General features: G+C 39.5%; 2 protein-coding genes across 8 annotated transcripts in view; one reads left to right on the forward strand and one right to left on the reverse strand.

Annotated features, from left to right (window-relative positions):
- The window catches only part of LOC127445151 (protein FAM184B-like), a 34,550-nt gene extending 32,590 nt beyond the window's left edge, over positions 1 to 1,960 (forward strand). For both annotated transcript variants that reach the window (XM_051704994.1, XM_051704995.1), the window contains exon 19: positions 1,812 to 1,960. In XM_051704994.1, the coding sequence (XP_051560954.1) occupies positions 1,812 to 1,902 (91 nt within the window). In that variant the 3' untranslated portion in view covers positions 1,903 to 1,960. The remainder of the gene's footprint in view (positions 1 to 1,811) is intronic.
- A 576-nt stretch (positions 1,961 to 2,536) lies between these two features.
- On the reverse strand, positions 2,537 to 19,698 carry LOC127445153 (uncharacterized). Of its 6 annotated transcripts, none has more exons than XM_051705001.1 (18): positions 19,569 to 19,698; positions 18,740 to 18,918; positions 18,509 to 18,613; positions 17,404 to 17,577; positions 17,212 to 17,314; positions 16,453 to 17,030; positions 13,445 to 14,243; positions 11,911 to 12,085; positions 10,487 to 10,647; positions 9,178 to 9,363; positions 8,971 to 9,056; positions 8,810 to 8,872; positions 6,687 to 6,778; positions 6,518 to 6,597; positions 6,305 to 6,393; positions 5,414 to 5,556; positions 2,863 to 2,965; positions 2,537 to 2,763 (listed from the first exon to the last, which is right to left on the reverse strand). In XM_051705001.1, exons 2-18 carry the CDS (start codon positions 18,904 to 18,906, stop codon positions 2,559 to 2,561), a joined length of 3,309 nt encoding a protein of 1,102 aa, XP_051560961.1. In that variant the 5' UTR covers positions 18,907 to 18,918; positions 19,569 to 19,698; the 3' UTR covers positions 2,537 to 2,558. The 6 variants fall into 6 exon arrangements, with proteins under 6 accessions (XP_051560961.1, XP_051560960.1, XP_051560962.1 ...); XM_051705000.1 differs by having other exon boundaries at positions 17,404 to 17,574; positions 19,557 to 19,688; XM_051705002.1 differs by having other exon boundaries at positions 17,212 to 17,278; positions 19,557 to 19,688.
- Positions 19,699 to 22,224: the final 2,526 nt, after the last annotated feature.

Genomic DNA, 22,224 nt, shown 5'->3' on the forward strand with positions numbered 1-22,224 from the left:
TTTCTTTTCTGAAAACTTTTTTTCTTTTCTTTTTGAGGTGGATATAGACAAATCTGGACGTATGAGGTTTAATTGAGAATTCTATAGCTCCATATACTGTATGTTGCATAATCTTGTTAATAGGAACTTTTAAGAAATTTTAAAAATAAAATCCTTTTTAAAAAAGGAATGTTAAAGGGATAGTTCACCCAAAAAAGAAAATTCTCGCATCATTTACTCACCCTCATGCCATCCAGGATGTGTATGACTTTCTTTCTTCTGCAGAACACAAATGAAGATTTTCAGAAGAATATCTCAGCTCTGCAGGTCCATACAATGCAAGTGAATGGTGACCAGAGCTTTGTAGCTCTAAGAATCACATAAAGTCAGCATTAAAGTAATCCATAAGATTCCAGTGGTCTAATCCATGTCTTCAGAAGTGATATGATAGCTGTGAGTGAGAAAAAGAACAATATTTACTCTAAATCTCCACTTTAACTTTCAGATGTGATAGTGAAACTAAACAGGCGCCACATGTGACTTTCAGATGTAAAAGTGAAAGTGCAGATTTAGATAAATAAAAGGACTTAAATATTGTTGTTTCTCACCCACACCTATAATATCGCTTCTGAAGACATGGATTAAACCACTGGAGTCTTTCTGTTTCCTTTATGTGATTTTTGGAGCTAAAAAGTTCTGGTCACCATTAACTTGCATTGTAAGAACCTACAGAGCTGAAATATTCTTCTAAAAATCTTCATTTGTGTTCTGCAGAAAAAAGAAAGTCATACACATTTAGGATGGCATGAGGGTGAGTAAATGATGAGAGAATTTTATTTTTGGGTGAACTATCCCTTTAAGAACAGCGTGCATTTACAGCTTAATTGTAACATACAGCATTTAGAGGTTTAGCATGTAAAGGATCATGATGCATCATCCAACGTACTGTATTATTAGGGGGAAAAATGGAAACATTTGCTAATTAAGTTTTTAAAGCCAAAATATAAAATAATGAAAATGGACCATCTTGCCCCACTGCTGGGGTAAGATGACCCCCCTACCTAGTGCAAGAAGCTCCCTGGGGCAAACATATCCCAGCTGTCAAGTGATTTTTGCAGAATATATAAAATACATCTGATAACATGTTTAATATTTTTTTAAAGTGTGCCATTAATCTAAAATACTAAATATGTTATGTAAATTGATGCATTTTTTACAAACCAAATAACACAATCCCAGTCAAAGTGATATCTCAATTACACAACCATTCTAATAGCTATGTATAGGCCTATATTTTTATTTCATAATAGTAATAACCTATGAATTCAGATTGAATAATTCCACTCAATTGACCTATAGGATATGATGAATAAATCCCCCAATTGTGAGGGGGACATCTTACCCCAAGGGTTTAACTGTAACACTGAAATAAAAACCAGATTTATTACCCTACAAACATAAATGTGTTACTGTGTCCACAAAGCCTCCATTAACAAATACACATAATACCCAAATGTAAAATAAATTCACAGATCACTATTAACCAATGACAAAATATTTAACCACAAAACTGTTCAGATGGAATACATCTCCCAAATGTTGATGTTCAGATTGAAAGTCCAGATTAATGAGCAATGAACAAATAACCATTCAATAAATGTGTTGTTAGTGGCCAAGAGGAAAATTAAAGGTGGGGACATCTTGCCCCATCTGTCCCAAATATCACTGTCCACCCTATTAATATATACCAATGGCAGCTTTTGAACATTCACCCTACAATCCCTGCTCTTCACTGTAATGAGGAATTAATCTCGCATGTGTTTGGTTTACAGGACTCCTGCTGAGCAGAGGGTTATTGAAACAGGACCTGATGGACAAGACCTTCAAAAACAGGAGTGGTTCACCAAATACTTCTCTTTCTGAACTCCCACAGCGCTCTCCGCAGTCTCCATTCAATTAGGAACGGGCTCACCAAAGGCTCCTTTTGGTGCATACACACAGTCAACTGCAAGCTAACACCAAATAAGCTTTTCTACAAGATGCAAGTTTATGATGTTCAGCAAACAGTCACACAATGGCCCAACGTCTTAAAGTGTTACAAAAAGAAATTATGCATGGACCATACAGAACTAATCAAACCCATGATGAACAACAGAGAATGAGGTTTCCTCCATTGGTACTTCAGTGTGGTCTCTCCCCGCACATATGCCTCCAGCACAAGATCATACAAAGCTGAACGATTCTGCTCCGATTCCTAATTTATCTAGTGAACTGCCAATTTTGGAGTGGCGGAAATGTGGTGTGGAATGCTGAGACTTTTCTTAATGAATAAACAAAACAAAAAAAGAAGGCAAAAAGAGCTGACTTTGCCATACTATGCCAAAACTGTGTAACTGTCTCAAGATAATTAATGTATATCAATAAATTATTTTTGTTTTGTAAAAAGCATGAGAGAACGTTTTCTTTATTTTTTAATATCTTTCAACAAAGCATTAGAACATTTTACTTTTCCTTGACCGGCAATCCTAAAAACAAATGTCTACCTATGGTGTTTATTAAAACACGCACGCAATACACGTTTATTGAAAGAATCTGCAGTGCATAAGAGCTTCTGTGGCTGACGCATAATTTAGTATCTCCGAGTGGAAGGATTTGAGGGTGCTCTTTAGCGCCTTCTGATGGCTGGACTGGACTTTGTTCCTATAGTTCATGCTCAACAGTTTATCCGCCAGATAGTACAGCCACAACACGTTGGAATGAGGATTATACGTCGACCAGCAGTTACTGAGACAGAGAGAATGAGAGAAAGAACAATGAGAATCATCAATAGTTGATATGGAATTAAATGTACAAATCTCTTGCTTTTTAAGGTTAGGTACATACTTGTTTTCTTTCTTCATTAAACGGTATATTTCAAACTGAAAATCTCCCTGGCCCATAAACAACTCATCATCGGCAGAGATGTCGCATGACACCGTCAGTCCATCTATGAGAGAAAGTGTTTTCACTGTGAAACCTGCCCTTCAAACTGATTTACCCTCATGCCACTCCAAACCCATTTTCAGTTTTTTGTGTAACACAAAAGTGGAAACATTTGATGAATCATTACAAAGCTGTTGCCATTCAATGACATAAAGTAGCGACCACCAGGACTAAAAACCATAAAAGCACCATAACAGCAGTCCAAATGATTTGTGCGCTATATCCCATCTTCCGATGCCATTCGACAGCTTTGTGTGAGGAACAGACTGAAATTTAATCGTTATTCACTGATAATCTTCACCTTCACTGTAGCTTGCGTCTAGCCCGGGGGTTCCCAAACGGTTTTGGTCAGCTAAAACCCTACGACTTAATTTACTGAAAGTACCGCCTGATATTTTGCTATTCTTGTTATATTTTATTGAACTTTTATATATATTGTTCTCTTATAATAATTACTCGTTTTATTTTACAACCCCAATTCTGAAAAAGTGGAGACAGTATGAAAAATGCTATTAAAAACAAAAAGCAGTGATTTGTAAATTCTATTCACCCTATGCAATATTTAAAGCACTACAACAACACATTATTAGATGTGAATTTTATTGTTTTTCTTCAAAAAATTTAATAAATAAATACACATTTCAAATCACATGATTGCAACACGCTCCAAAAAAGTTGGGACAGTCGGGTGTTTACAACTGTGTAACATCACTATTTCTTCTAATAACACTTATTAAGCGTTTGGGCACTGAAGACACACGTTTGTTACGTTTAGTAAGTGGAATTTCCCCCATTCATCCATTCTACAGGTCTTCAGCTGTGCAACTGTATGGGGACTTCATTGCCTTATCGAGTGCTTCATAATGTGCAACACATGCTCAATTGGAGACAGGTCAGACTTAGGACTGCAGACAGGCCAGTCTCGCACCTGCACCTCTTCAGAATGTGTTTTGGCGTTGTCCTGCTGGAAAACCACTTCTGAAAGCACGTGATCTGATCCCTTAGACGTCACTGTCTTAAAAACAGGCATTTGTCTGTAATGGATATCATGACATGGGCTCGGGAATACTTCGGTATACCTTTGTCAGTCAACACCATTCGCCGCTGCATCCACAGATGCAAGTTCAGGCTTTACTCTATGCAAAGGAGAAGCCATACATCAACACTGTCCAGAATCACAGGTGACTTCTCTGAGTTCGGTCTCATCTGAGATGGAAAGTAGAATGGTGGAATCATGTTTTGTGTTCTGACGAGTCTACATTTCAAAAAGTTTTTGGAAAAAACAGGCATCATATTGTCTGGGTCAAAGAGAAAAAGGACCATTCAAGCTGTTAACAGCATCAGGTCCAAAAGACAGTGTCTGTCATGGCATGGGTAACTCGCACATCAGTGAGGGCACCACAAAAATCTCATCTTTGATTACCTGACGCGAGTGGATGCTAGATTCAAGCTTCAGTGGTGGGCGAGATTATCAGTGAATCATTTCATTCTGTTGAATGACGCAATTCTGTGGAAAATGTATCTGCGCACGCAGATTCAATCTGCGCCTGCTCATGTGCAGCGTAGTAGAAAACTGCAATAAATGTGTAATCTGTAATTCATAAAAGTTCTACACATTGGCCATTCCTCGCATGTTTGTATATTCAGTATTTTGGTTAATTTCATGTTGCTTTCAGCTGTCAATCAGTGTGTAGTACTCTCAGCTCCATTTAACCCATTTTATTACATTTAAATACCTTCAGCAGAACTCTGCAGATTCTCAAAATAAGCCAAGAAAATGTGAAAAAATAAAATAAAAAGTCTGCAGATTTATGAGTGGTATGGTCTACTTATGGTGGGTTTGTTTTACTTGGTCACTATGAACAGTTAGGGTTAGGGTTAGGTTAGCAGCGCAACGATTCTTAAGATTCTACTTTTGTGTTTCACAGAAAAACAGCATACAGGTTTGCAACAAAATGCAGATCAGTAAATAATGAAAGAATTTTCATTTTTAGATGAAGTATTCCTTTATTTTAAGAAGAGATAAACAGTGTAAGAGAGTTTTTATCCCCTTTTCTCCCCAATTTTGGAATGCCCAATTCCCACTACTTAGTAGGTCCTTGTGGTGGCGTGGTTACTCACCTCAATTCGGGTGGCGAAGGACGAATCTCAGTTGCCTCCGCTTCTGAGACCGCCAATCCGCACACCTTATCACGTGGCTCGCAGTGCATGACACCGCGGAGACTCACAGCATGTGGAGTCTCATGCTACTCTCCGCGATCCACGCACAACTTACCACGCGCCCCACTGAGAGCGAGAACCACTAATCGCGACCACGAGGAGGTTACCCCATGTGACTCTACCCTCCCTAGCAACCAGGCCAATTTGGTTCCTTAGGAGACCTGGCTGGAGTCACTCAGCACACCCTGGATTCAAACTCGTGACTCCAGGGGAGTTTTTATCTTGGACTTACCGATCTCTAGGCGTGAGAGCGAGTAGTCGATTATGTTGACGTGAACTCCTCGTGTCTCAATGGAATGCACGGATCCATTGAGAATGAACTCATTCTGCTTCTGCTTAGTGTTATTCACCAAGATGTTCCCCCAATGAAGGTCTCTGAAATCAACACACACCACTTACAACAGCTAACAATTGCTGGGTTTCCATAAAAAATGTTTAGCATTTTTTTTTTTTAAGCGCATTAAAAAAAAATCTGACTTAAGAAAATACGAATTGTTGCGTGTTTCCATCCACTACGTTATGCACATTATCAGGAGGGAGCCGCCTCGTCATGATGGAGCAGCTGAATGACCTCTCCCTGCTTTGGGGACAGTTTTATTTGCAAGATTGGAGCAAGTATCTCATTTTATTAAATGCATTCACGAGACACCGCAGAATAAGTGTAATATCTGATGTACGGTAATGTGGGCTGAAATAGCTGTGATGCCCACACACCGCCAGTCTCCGCATACCTGGGAGCGCCTGCTCTCAAAACTGTTCTGGATGATTGTGAGGACCCACTTTATCGACCAGCTCTGGGTTAAACACTTCCGAATGACAAGCGCTATGTTCAAAGAATTGTATGCCAAGGTCGGACCTTTCGGTGGGCTAGTCACATTGTCATAACAGATCATTTTAGTTTTTAGTAGACCAGTTTAATTCAAAGAGTCAAAGAGAGAGAAAAATGCTTATGTGGAACTAAATTACCACCGTTTTTGGACTGTTTTCAAGAAACCTTGACTAACAAAGTGGACTTCAGAGAACAAATGAAATGCTACAAAGGTGTAACAAAGTGACACAAAAGCTCAAACCTAAATTTCAAACTAGTCCTAAAAAACTTCTACATTTAGGCCAGGTGTGTTACCTGTGTTCAAAGCACAACGCCTGCTCAGCTACAGCCAAAGCTGCGGTGACTTGATGTAAAACACTCTTGGCCTGAGCCATTGAAGACAGCTGAGATGGCACACACAAACACAAACGTATGAGTTGTTAGTATAATGATAACTCATAAGTCCAACAATAATACAAGTATAAACAAAGCAAATCAGTCTCCAAAGGGAAAGTCTTGCAAGAGTACCTTTCCATTCATGTTCTCCAGATCACTCCCTCCAAACTCAAACTCCAGGATTAAAAACAGCTGCTCATCATCGAAGAAATCTGTGCCAAAATAATGCATTAAAGAAATAAATTGTTTTTACTAAACATGAGTCCCGGCTCTCAAATTGCGAGGCGGCATCTAAGCTTACCAGGCCTGTCGTTTTCAGATCCCTTCTGGCGGTCAAACTTGTCCCAGGCTTTGAGCAAAGCTTCAGGGTACTGTCCACGAACACAATGAAGACTAAAAATGAAAGGAATAGTTCACCAAAAAGTGAACATTCTGCCATTATTTACTAACCCTCATGTCGTTCCAAACACACGTGCTGTTTATCTTCTATTGAACAAATACAGACACTTCCGAAGAATCTTTACACAGCTCTGTTCCATACAATGACACTTCACAGTGACCACTAGGGCTGGACGATACATCAAATATTTACGATATAATCACGATGATTTTAATGCACTTTTTATTTTGGCCGTTAAGTTTCATAAAGAGCGCATCAGTAGACTCATTTCACAATCCTTCAGGCTTGTACAATTAATCAAAATAACATTAAAATGGCGATATGATCATACATGATTATTAAACCGCAAAAGGCTGTGATTAAAGATCGATAAACATGGTCTGTGTGCGCTTCAGAATAAACCTGTGACGCACTGATCTGTGTGCACACGCAGGGCTAATGATGCTTTCAACACTTTCACAGCGGAACAAGTGCATCGTGAATTCAAAGTACTGCAGATTCAAGCGTTCGAGCAATTCCAAACATTAGTAACCGCTACAAGATTTTATACATATTATATCTACAAATGCTGCACAGTATTACAGAAAAGATGACAGCGTTTCACCAGATGCAGAACATTGTAAACTACAAATGGCAATTTCAGTGTCAAAATAAAAGCTCCAGGTGAAGTACATCAGACAGAAATGTATTACTTTTGTATAAAACCTTAAATCCTCGAAATAGTAAATTAGATTATAATAATAAACTTGACTGGGTCCCACAGTAATATTTTAGTATTATGCAATATTAAACTGGGTTCCAAAAATTCAAAATAAATAAAGTAGTTTTTGCACACCTTGTTTATTCACCCAAAAAAAAAATATATATATATATATAAATAAATAGTAAAAACATATAAAGGTAAATTATGCTTTTTATTAAGTTACTATGTATCATGGTAAATGTAATATAAATATAAAAGTGCATATCAATGAAAATATATTTTTTTTAACTTTATTTTTTATTTTGTATTACTTTATTTCTTATACTTTTTCAATTCTCCATTATTTTTAAGTAGATTTTTATTTATCGGCTTTAAAATATTCAATCTAATTGGCTACAGTGGCTGTGTGGATGAAATGATGGTTCCTCCATCACGAGCCATTTCAAAACAAATACATCATTATCATAGGCTGAAAATATCGAAATATAATTTTTGTAGCCATATCGCCCAGCCTTATTGACCACAGGCTGTCAAGCTTCAAAATAGAAAAAAAAAGGGCTCCTTTTGTCATCAACAACAGCAGCATATGGATTTGGAACGACATAAGGGTAACTAATGGACATTAACATTCTTATAACAAATTCCTACACACACATACTTTCAAGGGAAAGTTCACCCAAAACTAAAAATTCTCTCATCATGTACTGACGCTCATACCATCCCAGATGTGTATGACTTTCTTTCTTCAGCAGATTTTTAGAAGAATATTTCAGCTCTGTAGGTCCTCATAATGCAAGTGAATGGTGACCAGATCTTTGAAGCTCCAAAGAGCACATAAAAGCATCATAAAAGTAATCCATAATTCTCCAGTGTTTTAATTCATATTTTCTGAAGCGATATGATAGGTGTGGGTGAGACATTTTTTGCTTAATTCTTTTCCATGCCCAGTAGGGGGCGGTATGCATGAAGAATGTGAATCACCAAAAACACAAGAAGAATAGTTTGAAAATCTGTTTCTCACCCACACCTATCATATCACTTCTGAAGACATGGATTAAACCACTGGAGTCTTATGGATTACTTTTATGCTGCCTTTATGTGCTTTTTGGAGCTTCAGAGTTCTGGTCACCATTCACTTGCATTGTATGGACCTACAGAGTTGAGATATTCTTCTAAAAATGTTCATTTGTGTTCTGCAGAAGAAAGAAAGTCATACACATCTGGGATGGCATGAGGGTGAGTAAATGATGAGAGAATTTTCATTTTTGGATGAACTATCCCTTTAACAACACTTGAGTTTAAGTTTGCTAGAAAAGCATACTTGTTGAGGCCGATGAAACTGTCGGTCTTGTTGATTTCCTTTGAATTCAGGCAGCTCAGCTCTCTGCAGAAACATTGAAGATCAGTGTATCCTAAAGTTTGCACAGCTTTACACTCAAATGCATTATAGATTTGCTGAGCTATGCCAGAATGAAGTCCTACTTGGAAATGATGATTTCATGAAGAATTTCGCCAAATGTTTTCTGATGTTCACCGTTGACCTTCTGATTGCCCTCCACCGGAATAATCTACAGTAATCACAGATTTTTTTGTTGTTCAATTGTGTGCTTATTCATACTGTGACCTGTCAGGCAGTTGTTACTACGCTCCTGTGATGAAATTATATACGATTTAATTGTGTGTACATACTTTGAGAGCAACGGTCTGGTTGGAGTCATTTATGGTTGAGAAGACCTCTCCGAACGTTCCCTCGCCGATCTTGTTGCAGCGCTTCATGCGAGATGGAGGGATGCAGTCGCTGAAGGAAAGTGGGCCACTCTGCTGACATTCCTGATACACTTTCTCTGCATCACTTATATCCTCGTCATATGGAGTCTGGACCACAGACAAGGAGAGAGAGTAAAAACGAGAGAAGAGAAAGATCCTTCTCTTTTTTTAATGAGTGATACTTGGAATAAAGAGACCTGAATTATCAGAGTGAAAAAAAAACAAGATAGTAACTCGAAAGTTAAAAATAACAGTTACAGTTAAAAACTCAACAAAGCTGTTCAACAAACCTCATTTTAATGAGGTGCAAACAGGGTCCATCATTTTACTTTCTGCCATAAATATTCTTACTGGCCCCTGAAACTGTACTTTGCATTATTTTTATGAAAATATATTTTTGTCCCTAAATGATTTTTCCAAACATAAAAGCACTATACATCTTTTTAGCAAGATAATAATAAACCATGCAAACAGTTTGGGAAGCAGTCTCTTGCATTAAAGCATTAGTTCATCCAAAAATGAAAATTCTCTAATTTACTCACCCTCATGCCAACCCAGATGTGTATGACTTTCTTTCTTCTGCAGAACACAAATGAAGATTTTTAGAAGAGTATCTCAGCTCTGTAGATCCATACAATGCAAGTGAATGGTGACCAAAATTTCGAAGCTTCAAAAGCACATAAAAGTAATCCATACAACTCCAGTGGTTTAATCCATGTCTTCAGAAGTGATATGATAGGTGTGGGTGAGAAACAGATCAATAATTATGTAATTTTTTATCATAAATTCTCCTCCCTGCCCAGTAGGGGGCGATATGCATGAAGAATGAGAATCACTAAAAACACAAGAAGAATGTGAAAGTGAAGGAAAAAGGACTTAAATATTGATCTGTTTCTCACCCACACCTATCATATCACATCAGAAGACATGGATTAAACCACTAGAGTCATCTGGAGTACTTTCATGTTGCCCTTATGCAGATTTTGGAGCTTCAAAATTTTGGCACCCATTCACTTGCATTGTGTGATCCTACAGAGCGGAAATATTCTTCTAAAACTCTTAATTTGTGTTCTGCAGAAGAAAGAAAGTCATACACATCTGGGATGGCATGAGGGTGAGTAAATGAGAGAATTTTCATTTTTGGGTGAACTATCGCTTTAAGAGAGACCTTCATATAACAGTTAATCATTAGCTTTAAGGAGGGAACGCATAAAGCTCTCTTTCTCCTTACCCTGGGGGTGTTTATGGTGGACCGGAGCAGGCGTGAAGGCGTAAATCTGGATAAAGTTGTGCAGACAGGAGAGGCAAACAGGTCGAGACTGGTGTCAACTGGAAACCCAGAGCCTGGGGAGCTCAGATGAGACTGAACCAATCGTCGAGGGGTGGGAAATGCTGTAATGAATAAAATTGTGCATGAGTGCACACACAAACACACACAGATTTTAAGGGGAATTTATAAAGAGCAAGAGATATAAGAACGGGGTACACAGGTATACAAGCTCCCAAATGTGCATAATTTGCAGGCAGTGGTGGGCAAACCAGGGCAAGCTCAGACTACTGTTTTTGGTGTTTGGAAAGTTGCTCTTAAAGCTCCTACTCAAACAGTGACGAAGATTAAAAACGGTTTTTGACAAAATATAAAATTTGGAAAGATAAAATAAATTTATTACGCAAGATTGCAAATAAATGCGTGTAACTTCATGTCTCCGAACACTGCTCTCCCAGCAATGCTTTTACATTTCATAAGCTGTGTCAATCATGTAATTCCTCATTTCAATTATTGGCCATTTGTTGCCCCACCCATTTGAGAGATTGACTTATTATATAGAGAAGCTGGGCTACCAAGCATGACAACAATACATGAATTAAAAGCCCAGTGTCCAATAGACAGTCAGATGCAAATCTTATGCAAATTGTGCTCATGAAGCTCCCATAGACTCCCAGAGAAGCGTGGCATCTGGGTAGGACCCAAAAATACGTGTTAAGAGCCCCTGGTCCAATGAACCTCTATCTTTACTCTAGTGAAATCTACTGGTACAGGTATCTGCCATAGACTCCCACTGAAGCACAGCTTCAATACTACTCTAGTTTCTACTAGTTTCTACAGACATACTCGTATAGAAAAAAGTGCAATGAATTACTTTTACAAATTGCGCAGTAGTGATCTGTGATATTTTACTCTTTCATTCGATAAAATACTGACATCCAAAAAGTAATATGTAATTACATAGATATGTTGCACATTTATTAAACTCATCATTTCCGCATTTCTACTGAAATTTAAGAGGAAGATGTGCTTACCTATAAATCTCCACTTTTTACATTGTTTTTGCCGATGCATCGTGTATATCGCCACCTACTGATCGGTGCTAGTCAAAGGTGGAGATTTATAGTAAAAAAGGACTTAAATATATATCTGTTTCTCATCCACACCTATCATATCACTTCTGAAGACATGTATTAAACCACTGGAGTCTTATGGATTAGTTTTATGATGCCTTTATGTGCTTTTTGGAGCTTCAAAGTTCTGGCCACCATTCACTTGCAATCAGTGTTGGGTAAGCTACTCTAAAAAAGTAATTAATTGCTGTGTGAATCAAAAAAGACTTTGCGTGCTCATGTCTGTGTGCTTTATCTGGCCTGTTGTAAACATACCAGTTTTCTTCTTGTGCAGGGACAGCGCGGCCTTGAGTCGGCCCCAGGTGTGTGTGGTGAGTGTGTCGGGAGTGAAGTTGGCCAGGATGGAGGAGAGATTCATCTGCTCCATTCTAAGAGGGGTCAAAGCCAGACTAATTCCACTGGTGCCATGCAGCCAGCCACACGCTGATTCCTGCATGTATGCACAGAAACGAAGGCAAATTTACAGTGAAGTAATGGCACTTTCATTCTCTGAAAAATAACACACTGCACAAACTCAAAATGACCAAAGACCATTTTGCTAATAGAGGGACCTTAGTGATAATGCAGATATGAGAATTCTTCCCATGTTCATTCCTAAGTTGACCAAATAGAGCTGTTCAGCTTGTGGTCCTAAAACCCAGAAGAGAATTAGCAATTTCGAGGCATTCGTTCGGAAATTTCAAACTTGCAGCTTCCAATTTAGACTTGAAGAGACTTTCATGCTTTGTTCTTTAACATAAATTACACACAGTCAAACCTCAAACATGAATTTTGAATAGTTCATGCATTAATGAAAATTCTCTCATCATTTACTCAAAGTCATGCCAACCCAGATGTGTGACTTTTCTTTCTTCTGCAGAACACAAATGAAGATTTTGTGCAAGTGAATGGTGGTCAGAACTTTGAAGCTCCAAAAAGCACATAAAGGCAGCATAAAAGCATTCCATAAAACTCCAGTGGTTTAATCCATGTTTTCTGAAGCGATATAATCGATTTTGGATGAGAACAGACCGAAATATAACTCCTTTTCCACTGTACATTTTGCCACTGCAGTCTCTAGGAATGATCATGATTTCAAACTCGATTACACTTCCTAGCATCTGACGCATGTGCAGAGCGCTAGATGGCGCTAGGAAGTGTTGTCGAGCTTGAAATCATGATCACAAAGGAGACTGCTGATGTCAAGATTTATAGTGAAAAAGGAGTTATATTTCGGTCCGTTCTCATCCAGACCAATGAAATGGATTAAACCACCAGAGTCTTCTGGATTACTTTTATGCTGCCTATATGTGATTTTTAGAGCTACAAAGTTCTGGTCACCATTCACTTGCATTGTATGGACCTACAGAGCTAAAATATTCTTCTAAAAATCTTCATTTGTGTTCTGCAGAAGAAAGAAAGTCATACACATCTGGGATGGCATGAGGGAGAGTAAATGATGAGATCATTTTCATTTTGGGTGAAAAAATAAAATCCCTTTTAAGCTGCTTCAAAGTGACTATAACTGCTGTCCAATTCAAGCATGTATGAGGTAAAATGCTTTATGAATGACGTGAAGAGCAACTTGTTAGCAACTTGCATTTAGTCAGGAATAACTGTGTGTAATTTGTGTTGTAGAACAAAACGGGAAAGTAAAAACCTCAGCCTTCTGAGTTGGCCTTCAAATTCATGTCATGATGACGGAACAGCTCTTTTCATAAACAATACTTCCATGACATGTCAAGGAATGAGTAGTGTAAAAAAGAAATAATAAGTACATGAATGCATCCTTGACAGAGAGATAACTGACCCCTGCATTAGTGTCTGCTCCAGCAGACAATATGCTGCTCCAGGAACTGTTGTCCCCAGACACACCCTTTATTCGTCCTTCCTTTCTTCTCCACTTTTCATTGTGTTCTCTGGTACCCCTCTTTGACCATCGGCTGACATTCAGTCCACTCACACAAACTTTACGACCGGTGCCAGTCCCGGCACCTGTGTGTTCTTTAGGCACAACAGGTGGTCGTGCTTTGCTAGGAGCACCAGAGGCAGATGGAGAGACTGAAGGCAGTTGGAATGATGCAGACAGACGTCTAACAACTCTTTCTGTATTACTGGGAGTCCTATGATTTACTGGACTCTTTGAGCTAGCAATGCAGCTCTCTGTCTCATTTAGAGGTGGAGAGGTGGCACGGTCTCTCTGGCGGATATATGGGGAGTCAATGCAGGGTGCTTTTGCTGCCCCTTCGTTGGCATCAGGATACCCATCCAAGTCAAGACGTGGAATGCCGACGGTGAGGCAAGATAACAGACATTCAGCCTTAAGACGGTCAATGAGAGGCTGGCTTGGGCAAATGGTCTCAGGTAAAGGGGAACTGGGAAGTGATTTAGAGGAGGAAGAGACATAAAGGGGTGTGAGAGATGGTTTGGGGAGTGAAAAGCAGCTGGATGATACAGCAGCGTGGGTTCGGCTGCTTGGACTGATCGTTGTCAGCTCCGAACAGTATGAGGAAATCTTCTCCACATGTTTCATGCTGCATCTTTGCACTGACAGATGGTCTGAGATGTCTATTCTTTTGAGTATTACGGCTACATCCACGGTGCGACACCTACATATCCAAGTAAACAGACATAACTGGAACATTTCAGAACATTAATTTAATTGAAAGCATTACAGACATTTTGCACTTTGTTTCTGACACTTTGCCAGTCAAACATTTGGAAAAACCTACTCGTTCTTTTTCATTACTAATTTCAACACTTTAAAATAATCATCACCAAAACCATGGCTATTTCCAAGCATTTAAAGGAACAGTTCACCCAAAAGTTAAAATCATAAATTTCTCTCACTCATGCCATCTCATGTGTATGACCTTCTTTCTTCTGCAGAACACAAATGAAGATTTTTAGAAGAATATCTCAGCTCTGTAGGTCCTTACAATGCAAGTGAATGGTGACCAGGCCTTTGAAGCTCTAAAAAGCACATAAATGCAGCATAAACATAATCCATCAAGCTCCAGTGTTTTAATCCATGTCTTCAGAAGTGATCCAGTCAATTTTGGGTGGATCACTTCTGAAGACATGGATTAAACCACTGCAGCTTGATGGATTATGTTTATGCTGACTTTGAGCTTCAAAGTTCTGGTCACCATTCACTTGAGTTCATGTCAATACATCGGAGTTCACGTTGGTTTCACACATTTTTGAAAAACATTAAAAGTGTGCCTTTTCGGGGGGCCTGGGTAGCTCAGCGAGTTTTGACGCTGACTACCACCCCTGGAGTTGCGAGTTCGAATCCAGGGTGTGCTGAGTGACTCCAGTCAGGTCTCCTAAGCAACCAAATTGGCCCGGTTGTTAGGGAGGGTAGAGTCACATGGGGTAACCTCCTCATGGTCGCGATTAGTGGTTCTCGCTCTCAATGGGGCGTGTGGTGAATTGTGCGTGGATCACGGAGAGTAGCATGAGCCTCCAAATGCTGCGAGTCTCTGCGGTGTCATGCACAACGAGCCACGTGATAAAATGCGCGGATTGACGGTCTCAGATGTGGAGGCAACTGAGATTCGTCCTCCGCCACCCGGATGAGTCACTACGCCACCACAAGGGCTTAGAGCACATTGGGAATTGGGCATTCCAAATTGGGAGAAAAAGGGATAAAAATTAAAATGTATGTTTTTTAATGAGTCTCTGGATGGTTACACAACATGACATTTTTTACTTTAAGCTCCAGAAAAAAATAAAACGATAAAAATGACTTTGAATTCCAGAATTTAAAACATCTTAGAAGAGATGTATTCAAGTAACTGTTTAGTGCGAATTGCATTTGTAATGTATTTTTTTATAATTTAATACATCTGGACAAAAACTAATGAGCAGCACATCACTGACTCGCATGATGAAAGTGAACAGTGGAAAAAAAGAGACCATAAAACCAGTTAATCAATACGACTCATGCAGGTTTGAGGTCCAGTGAAGTTTTTTTTTTTTTATTCCCCTTTTCTCCCCAATTTGGAATGCCCAATTCCCACTACTTAGTAGGTCCTCGTGGTGGTGCGGTTACTCACCTCAATCCGGGTGGCGGAGGACAAGTCTCATTTGCCTCCGCTTCTGAGACCGTCAATCCGCGCATCTTATCACATGGCTCGTTGTGCATGACACCGCAGAGACTCACAGCATGTGGAGGCTCATGCTAATCTCCGGGATCTACGCACCCAATTGAAAGCGAGAACCACTAATCGCGACCATGAGGAGGTTACCCCATGTGACTCTACTCAATTTGGTTGCTTAGGAAACCTGGCTGGAGTCACTCAGCACGTCCTGGATTCGAACTCGTGACTCCAGGATTGGTAGTCAGCATCTTTACTCATTGAGCTACCCAGGCCCCCACAGGTCCAATGAAGTTTGACGTTATTGATGTAACCAAAATTTTTGATTTCAGTGCTTTATTAATGATTTGACTGAGTGAATAACGACTTAAATTTTCTTATGCTCATCACACAAAGTGATGGAATGGCTTCAGAGTACTTGGAATATAGTGCATTAGATGTATTGATTGCTTTTACTGTGGTTAGTTTTATGGTGTGTTTTTTGGAGCTTTTTCATTACACCAATTATATGGCAAACAAACTAAAAAGAAATTCAAATGTATCCTCCTGTGTTTCATGGGATAAAGACATTCATACACGTTTGGAGCAAGTCAATAACGGCAGAATTTTCATTTTTGGGTGAACTATTCCTTTAAGTGAGTCTGAACTTTCGACTTGTAGTGTGAATGTTGTGTCAAAGTTGTGCATTACAACAGCTGAAAACAACATTACTGACCTCTCCTTTAGCTCCTCTGCTAAAGACTCCAGGTTTGATGGAGGTGCCGCATATCCAAAACCTCCCCTTGCCTGTGAAGATGTGTTCCCTGCACATCCCTCTTTTCTCTGGTCCCTCTCTCCATCTCCAGCTGTCTCCTCTCCTCCCTCCATCACTCCTTCTCCTGTGTGGTTTAGGAGCTGTTGGATTCTCTCCTCTTGTGCAGTTTGATCAGACACTTGGCCCTTCTTCAAACCACTTTCGTTGTTTTTTTTAGGCTGGTAATTTTCATCAAAGCTGAGGGAAGAGATCTCACTAATGGAGGGCTCTGGTATTTGCAGGAGCTGTCTGCAGTGCAGGGAAGGGGTGCTGGACAGCAGGGGACGTTTACCTGGAAGGTGCTGATCATCGCTATCATTAAAGGACACCTCACCCAGAGCCCCACGGGTCTGGGAGCATTTGCGGTTGTTGTGTATTTCAGGATTGTTTAAGCCACGGTTTATCAGGCAGAATGGCTTCCTACTTGCAAGGCCTTTGTTTCGAGAACATGAAGGGAGGAAATCATCGGAGGAATTTAGTGTGCGGTGAAGAGCAACAGACTAGGAAAGGGGAGAAGAAGGGGGAGAAACATGAACAAAACACTGATGTTTCAATGACAAACGGTGAACTTCTCCTCTCTCTCTCTCTCTCGCTCTCTCTCTCTCTCTCTCTCTCACACACACACACACACACACACACACACACACACACACACACACACACACACACACAGTCACTTACGATCTGCTTGTTGGTGCATTTCCGAGCTTGGATGAATGGCTGTGGTCTTTTGCGATGTGTGACAAACCTGCCCAAAAGGGAATTGTCTGTCACTTTCTCTGCACTAACAGGACACAAAATATCACATCAATCAAACGGAGAAGACAGATTTGATTTTCTGATTTCTTACAGAATTTACATCACAGGACTTACACTGCACATTCTTCATCAGATGTTCTTGGATTGCTTTTCTTCATCATTAAGGAGTCATCCTCATTATCACTGCTGCTGAGCACTGACTGTATATTTATTTTTGCCTTTTTTGTTGTTCGAGTCTTTCTCGCAGCTGTAGTTCTCACTGATGGTTTAGCATTTGTCTTCTTTCTACTGAAACAAATGCATGAAATACAACATAGTAAGGTTAAAAAAAAGAAACAATTAAATGATGCAGTTCTCTGCAATGAAAAATTGGACATGTCACTTTAAGCTTGAATTGGTCTTGAACAATTGTACGAAAACCAGAGATTTTTTAACTTCAACGGACAGTTCAACCAATAATTAAAATTCTCTCGTCATTTACTCACCCTTATGCCATCCCAGATGTGCATGACTTTCTTTCTTCTGCTGAACACAAATTATGATTTTTAGAAGAATATCTCAGCTCTGTAGGTCCTTACAATGCAAGTGAATGGTGACCAAAACTTCAAAGCTCCAAAAAGCACATAAAGGCAGCATAAAAGTAATCCCTAAGACTCCAGTGGTTTAATCCATGTGTTCAGAAGTGATATAATAGGTGTGGGTGAGAAACAGATCAATATTTAAGTTCTTTTTCTTTTCTTTTTTTACTATAAATCTCCACTTTCACTTTCACATTCTTCTTCTTTTGTTTTTTGGCAATTTGTATTCTTCATATACTGACACCTACTGGTCAGGGCTGGTCAAAGGTCGAGATTAATAGTAAAAAGGACTTAAATATTGGTCTACTTTTTCACCCACACCTATCATATCGCTTCTGCAGACACGGATTAAACCACTGGAGTCGCATGGATTGTTTTATGCTGCATTTATGTGTTTTTGGAGCTTCAAAGATCTGGCCATCATTCATTTGCATTGTACAGACCTTCAGAGCTGAGATATTCTTTTAAAAATCTTAATTTGTGTTCTGCTGAAGAAAGAAAGTCATACACATCTGGGATGGCATGAGGGTGTGTAAATGATGAGATAATTTTCATTTTTGGGTGAACTATCCCTTTCATCTGTTCCCCCCTTAAAGTTGGCAAAATGTTTGTTCTGGAGTGGCTTATGCCACACTCCCGACCTGAATGGCAAGGACGGGGCATAGTTTTCCTCATCACTCTCCTTCTCTTTTATGCCAGTCATTCTTTTACTCTTAGCTGTCCGTGAGGCTGTGTCTCTCATTTTCCTTGAAACAGAGAGGAACGGATCGTAATTTAGCTAAAATAACAGCACGACCATTTAAATGTCAGACCTTCATCTTGTTACATTAAACAGAAATGTTAATAAGCAAGTAGGTGAGTGTGTGTTTTACCGTTTCTTGGGTTGTGTGGCCTCTGGTATGGACTGATCAGATGAAGGAGTGCTAGAAAAAGAAAAGACTGCCTTCTTCAGGTCAGGCGAGAACCAAGGCTCCACCTTCCGCATTCGTTTACTGTATGTCCTCATAAAGACTGGCCCGTTTCTTCCTCTGACGTTCATTTTCGGTCTGTCCTACAGAGTGGAATGAAACATAAAAACATGGTAAAACAACCTGCGATGCATCTCTTTGTTAATGGATGCATTCCTGCATTGCTTCCAAGAAAATCATGTGCTTAAAAATACATTTTTACAAACTTCCAGTACTGCAGTATCATCTGTTACAGGACAATAATATTGGCGCATGGAGATCCACAAAGATCACAGTTTAACCATATCAAGGAACACAATAATTTTATTAGAACAGCTCGAACCCTTTTTATTTTTCTAAATAACTAAATAAGTGATTTTTTTTTTTTTTTTAGTAACAGTAAGAAATATTTTAGACACCCATGTGTTTGTCTTTTCTTTTTTTAATCTTGAATTCATTGAGAATTTTATATAAAATTGCTTTCATGCTGCCTTTATGTGCTTTTTGGAGCTTTAAAGTTCTGGCCACCATTCACTTGCATTGTATGGACCTGCAGAGCTGAAATACTCTTCTAAACATGCAATTAAACAGAAATTACAAACAATAGTTCTCGGATATGCGTTAACGTAACTGATTAAATCCGATGAACACGTGACATAGGCAAACGGCTAAACAGGAAACAAATGCACTGTCTTGCACATATTTTAAAAACGAATACACTACTATCAGTTTAACTACTGACCATTAAATTTACCTCCAGATCGTGACATGCAGATCCCCTCTATGGTATCAGAGCATGAGATTCTTTAACTTCTGTTTTATGTAAAATATTTTATGAGTAAAGCAAACAATCGCCAATACGACATCCCGCTACATGTTCAAACTGAGAGGATCTGCTGATTGGTCATTGATGGATTACGTCACTAAAGAGGGTGTGACCAAATTAAAAGTAGGAACTACATATTAATTGTTCTATTTTAAATCACTGTGTATTCTCAAATTAATGATTATTAATGTTACCCAGTGGCATTTTCAGTCGTAGATTATAATCCAGACCGGTGCTATAGCAGTATTATTTAGGAACGCTTTCAGTTGTCACTTGATACGTGTTACTTTTCTCAGCGCTGTTCGAGCTGGACCAATCCCAGAGGTTTGTGATCAGAATCAGAGCGAGCTTTATTGCTAAATTATGCTTACGCATACAAGGAATTTGTCTTGGTGGCAGAAGCTTCCTGTGCACAAACAATACAACAACAAGACAGAGATAATACAAAAATAGAATACAAATAAAAAAGTGAATAGAAAATATACACTGGTGGCCAAAAGTTTGGAATAATGTACAGATTTAGCTGTTTCGGAAGGAAATTGGTACTTTAATTCACCAAAGTGGCATTCAACTGATCACAAAGTATAGTCAGGACATTACTGATGTAAAAAACAGCACCATCACTATTTGAAAAAAGCCATTTTTGATCAAATCTAGACAGCAGACATCACTCCAACACCTTATCCTTGAGTAATCATGCTAAAAATTGCTAATTTGCGACTAGAAAATCATTTGCCATTATATCAAACACAGTTGAAAGATATTTGGTTCATTAAATGAAGCTTAACATTGTCTTTGTCTTTGTTTTTGAGTTGCCACAGTATGCAATAGACTGGCATGTCTTAAGGTCAATATTAGGTCAAAAATGGCAAAAAAGAAACAGCTTTCTCTAGAAACTCGTCAGTCAATCATTGTTTTTCAACTACTTTGAAGAAGTTTAATAAGTTCTGAAATGTTTTTTCAAATTGTAATTGTAATTTTTCAAGTTATTAATGTCCTGACTATACATTGTGATCAGTTGAATGCCACTTTGGTGAATCAAAGAACCAATTTCTTTCCATAAGGGCAAAATCTGTACATTATTCCAAACTTTTGGCCGCCAGTTTAAGTATATATAGAAATACACAATAAGACAATATATATATATACTGTATATACATATGTACAAATACAAATCTGTTATATACAGATAGTGCAAGGGAATGTAATGGCAGAAGAGCTAGGATATGTTGGATAAATATAAATAGACTAAGCTGTGTATTGCACATAGTTATTGCTCAGTGGGGCAGTTTCATCAGTTCATGAGATGGATAGCCTGAGGGAAAAAAACTGTTCCTGTGCCTGATGGTTCTGGTGCTCAGTGCTCTTTAGCGCCGGCAAGAAGGCAACAGTTCAGAAAGGTAGTGGGCTGGGTGAGTAGGGTCCAGAGTGATTTTTCCAGCCCTTTTCCTCACTCTGGAAGTGTATAGTTCTTGAAGGGGGGGCAGGGGGCACCCAATAATCCACTCAGCAGTCTGAACTGTCCTTTGTAGTCTTCTGATATCTGATTTTGTAGCTGAACCAAACCAGACAGTTATTGAAGTGCAGAGGACAGACTCAATGACTGCTGAGTACAGTAGAACTGTATCAGCAGCGCCTGTGGCAGGTTGACCTTCCTCAACTGGCCGAAGTAAGTACAACCTCTGCTGGGCCTTTTTCACAATGGAGTCAATGTGTGTCTCCCACTTCAGGTCCTGTGAGATGGTAGTGCCCAGGATCCTGAATGACTCCACTGCTGCCACAGTGCTGTTCAGAATGGTGAGCAGGGTCAATGTTGGGGTGTTCCTCTTAAAGTCCACTACCATCTCCACTGTTTTGAGCGTGTTCAGCTCCAGGTTGTTTTGACTGCACCAGACAGCCAGCTGTTCAACCTCCCTTCTGTATGCAGACTCATCATCATCCTGGATGAGGCCAATGACAGTAGTGTCGTCTGCAAACTTCAGGAGCTTTACAGAGGGGTCCTCGGCGGTGCAGTCATTTGTATACAGGGAGAAGAGTAGTGGGGAGAGCACACATCCATGGGGGGCACCAGTGCTGATTGTACAGGTGCTGGAAGTGAATTTCCCCAGTCTCACTAGCTGTTGCATATCTTTCAGAAAGCTGGTGATCCACTGACAGATAGAGGTGGGAACAAAGAGTTGGGTTAATTTAGTCCAGAGAATAGCTGGGATGATGGTGTTGAAAGCCGAACTGAAGTCCACAAAAAGGATCCTTGCATATGTCCCTGGTCTGTCCAGATGTTGCACGATATAATGCAATCCTATGTTGACTGCATCATCCACAGACCTGTTTGCTCGATAAGCAAATTGAAGGGGATCCAGAAAGGGTCCAGTGATGTCCTTCAGGTGGGCCAACACCAGTCTCTCAAATGACTTCATGACCACAGACGTCAGAGCGACAGATCTGTTGTCATTAAGTCCTGTAATTTTGGGTTTCTTTGGGACAGGGATAATGGTGGAGCATTTGAAGCAGCAGGGAACTTTACACTGCTCCAGTGATCTGTTGAAGATCTGTGTGAAGATGGGGCCAGCTGGTCAGCACAGTC

This window comes from Myxocyprinus asiaticus, chromosome 8 (assembly GCF_019703515.2).
Source record: "Myxocyprinus asiaticus isolate MX2 ecotype Aquarium Trade chromosome 8, UBuf_Myxa_2, whole genome shotgun sequence".
Lineage (NCBI taxonomy): Eukaryota > Metazoa > Chordata > Actinopteri > Cypriniformes > Catostomidae > Myxocyprinus > Myxocyprinus asiaticus.

Excerpts from the sequence above, each read along its gene's own strand:
- LOC127445153 (XM_051704999.1), bottom strand. Across the intron at positions 17,578-18,508 it reads GCCCCGTCCTTGCCATTCAG|TAGAAAGAAGACAAATGCTA; the intron begins GTCGGGAGTGTG and ends CATTTGTTTCAG. Across the intron at positions 6,779-8,809 it reads AGTTTCATCGGCCTCAACAA|TCTTCATTGTGTTCGTGGAC; the intron begins GTATGCTTTTCT and ends TTTCATTTTTAG.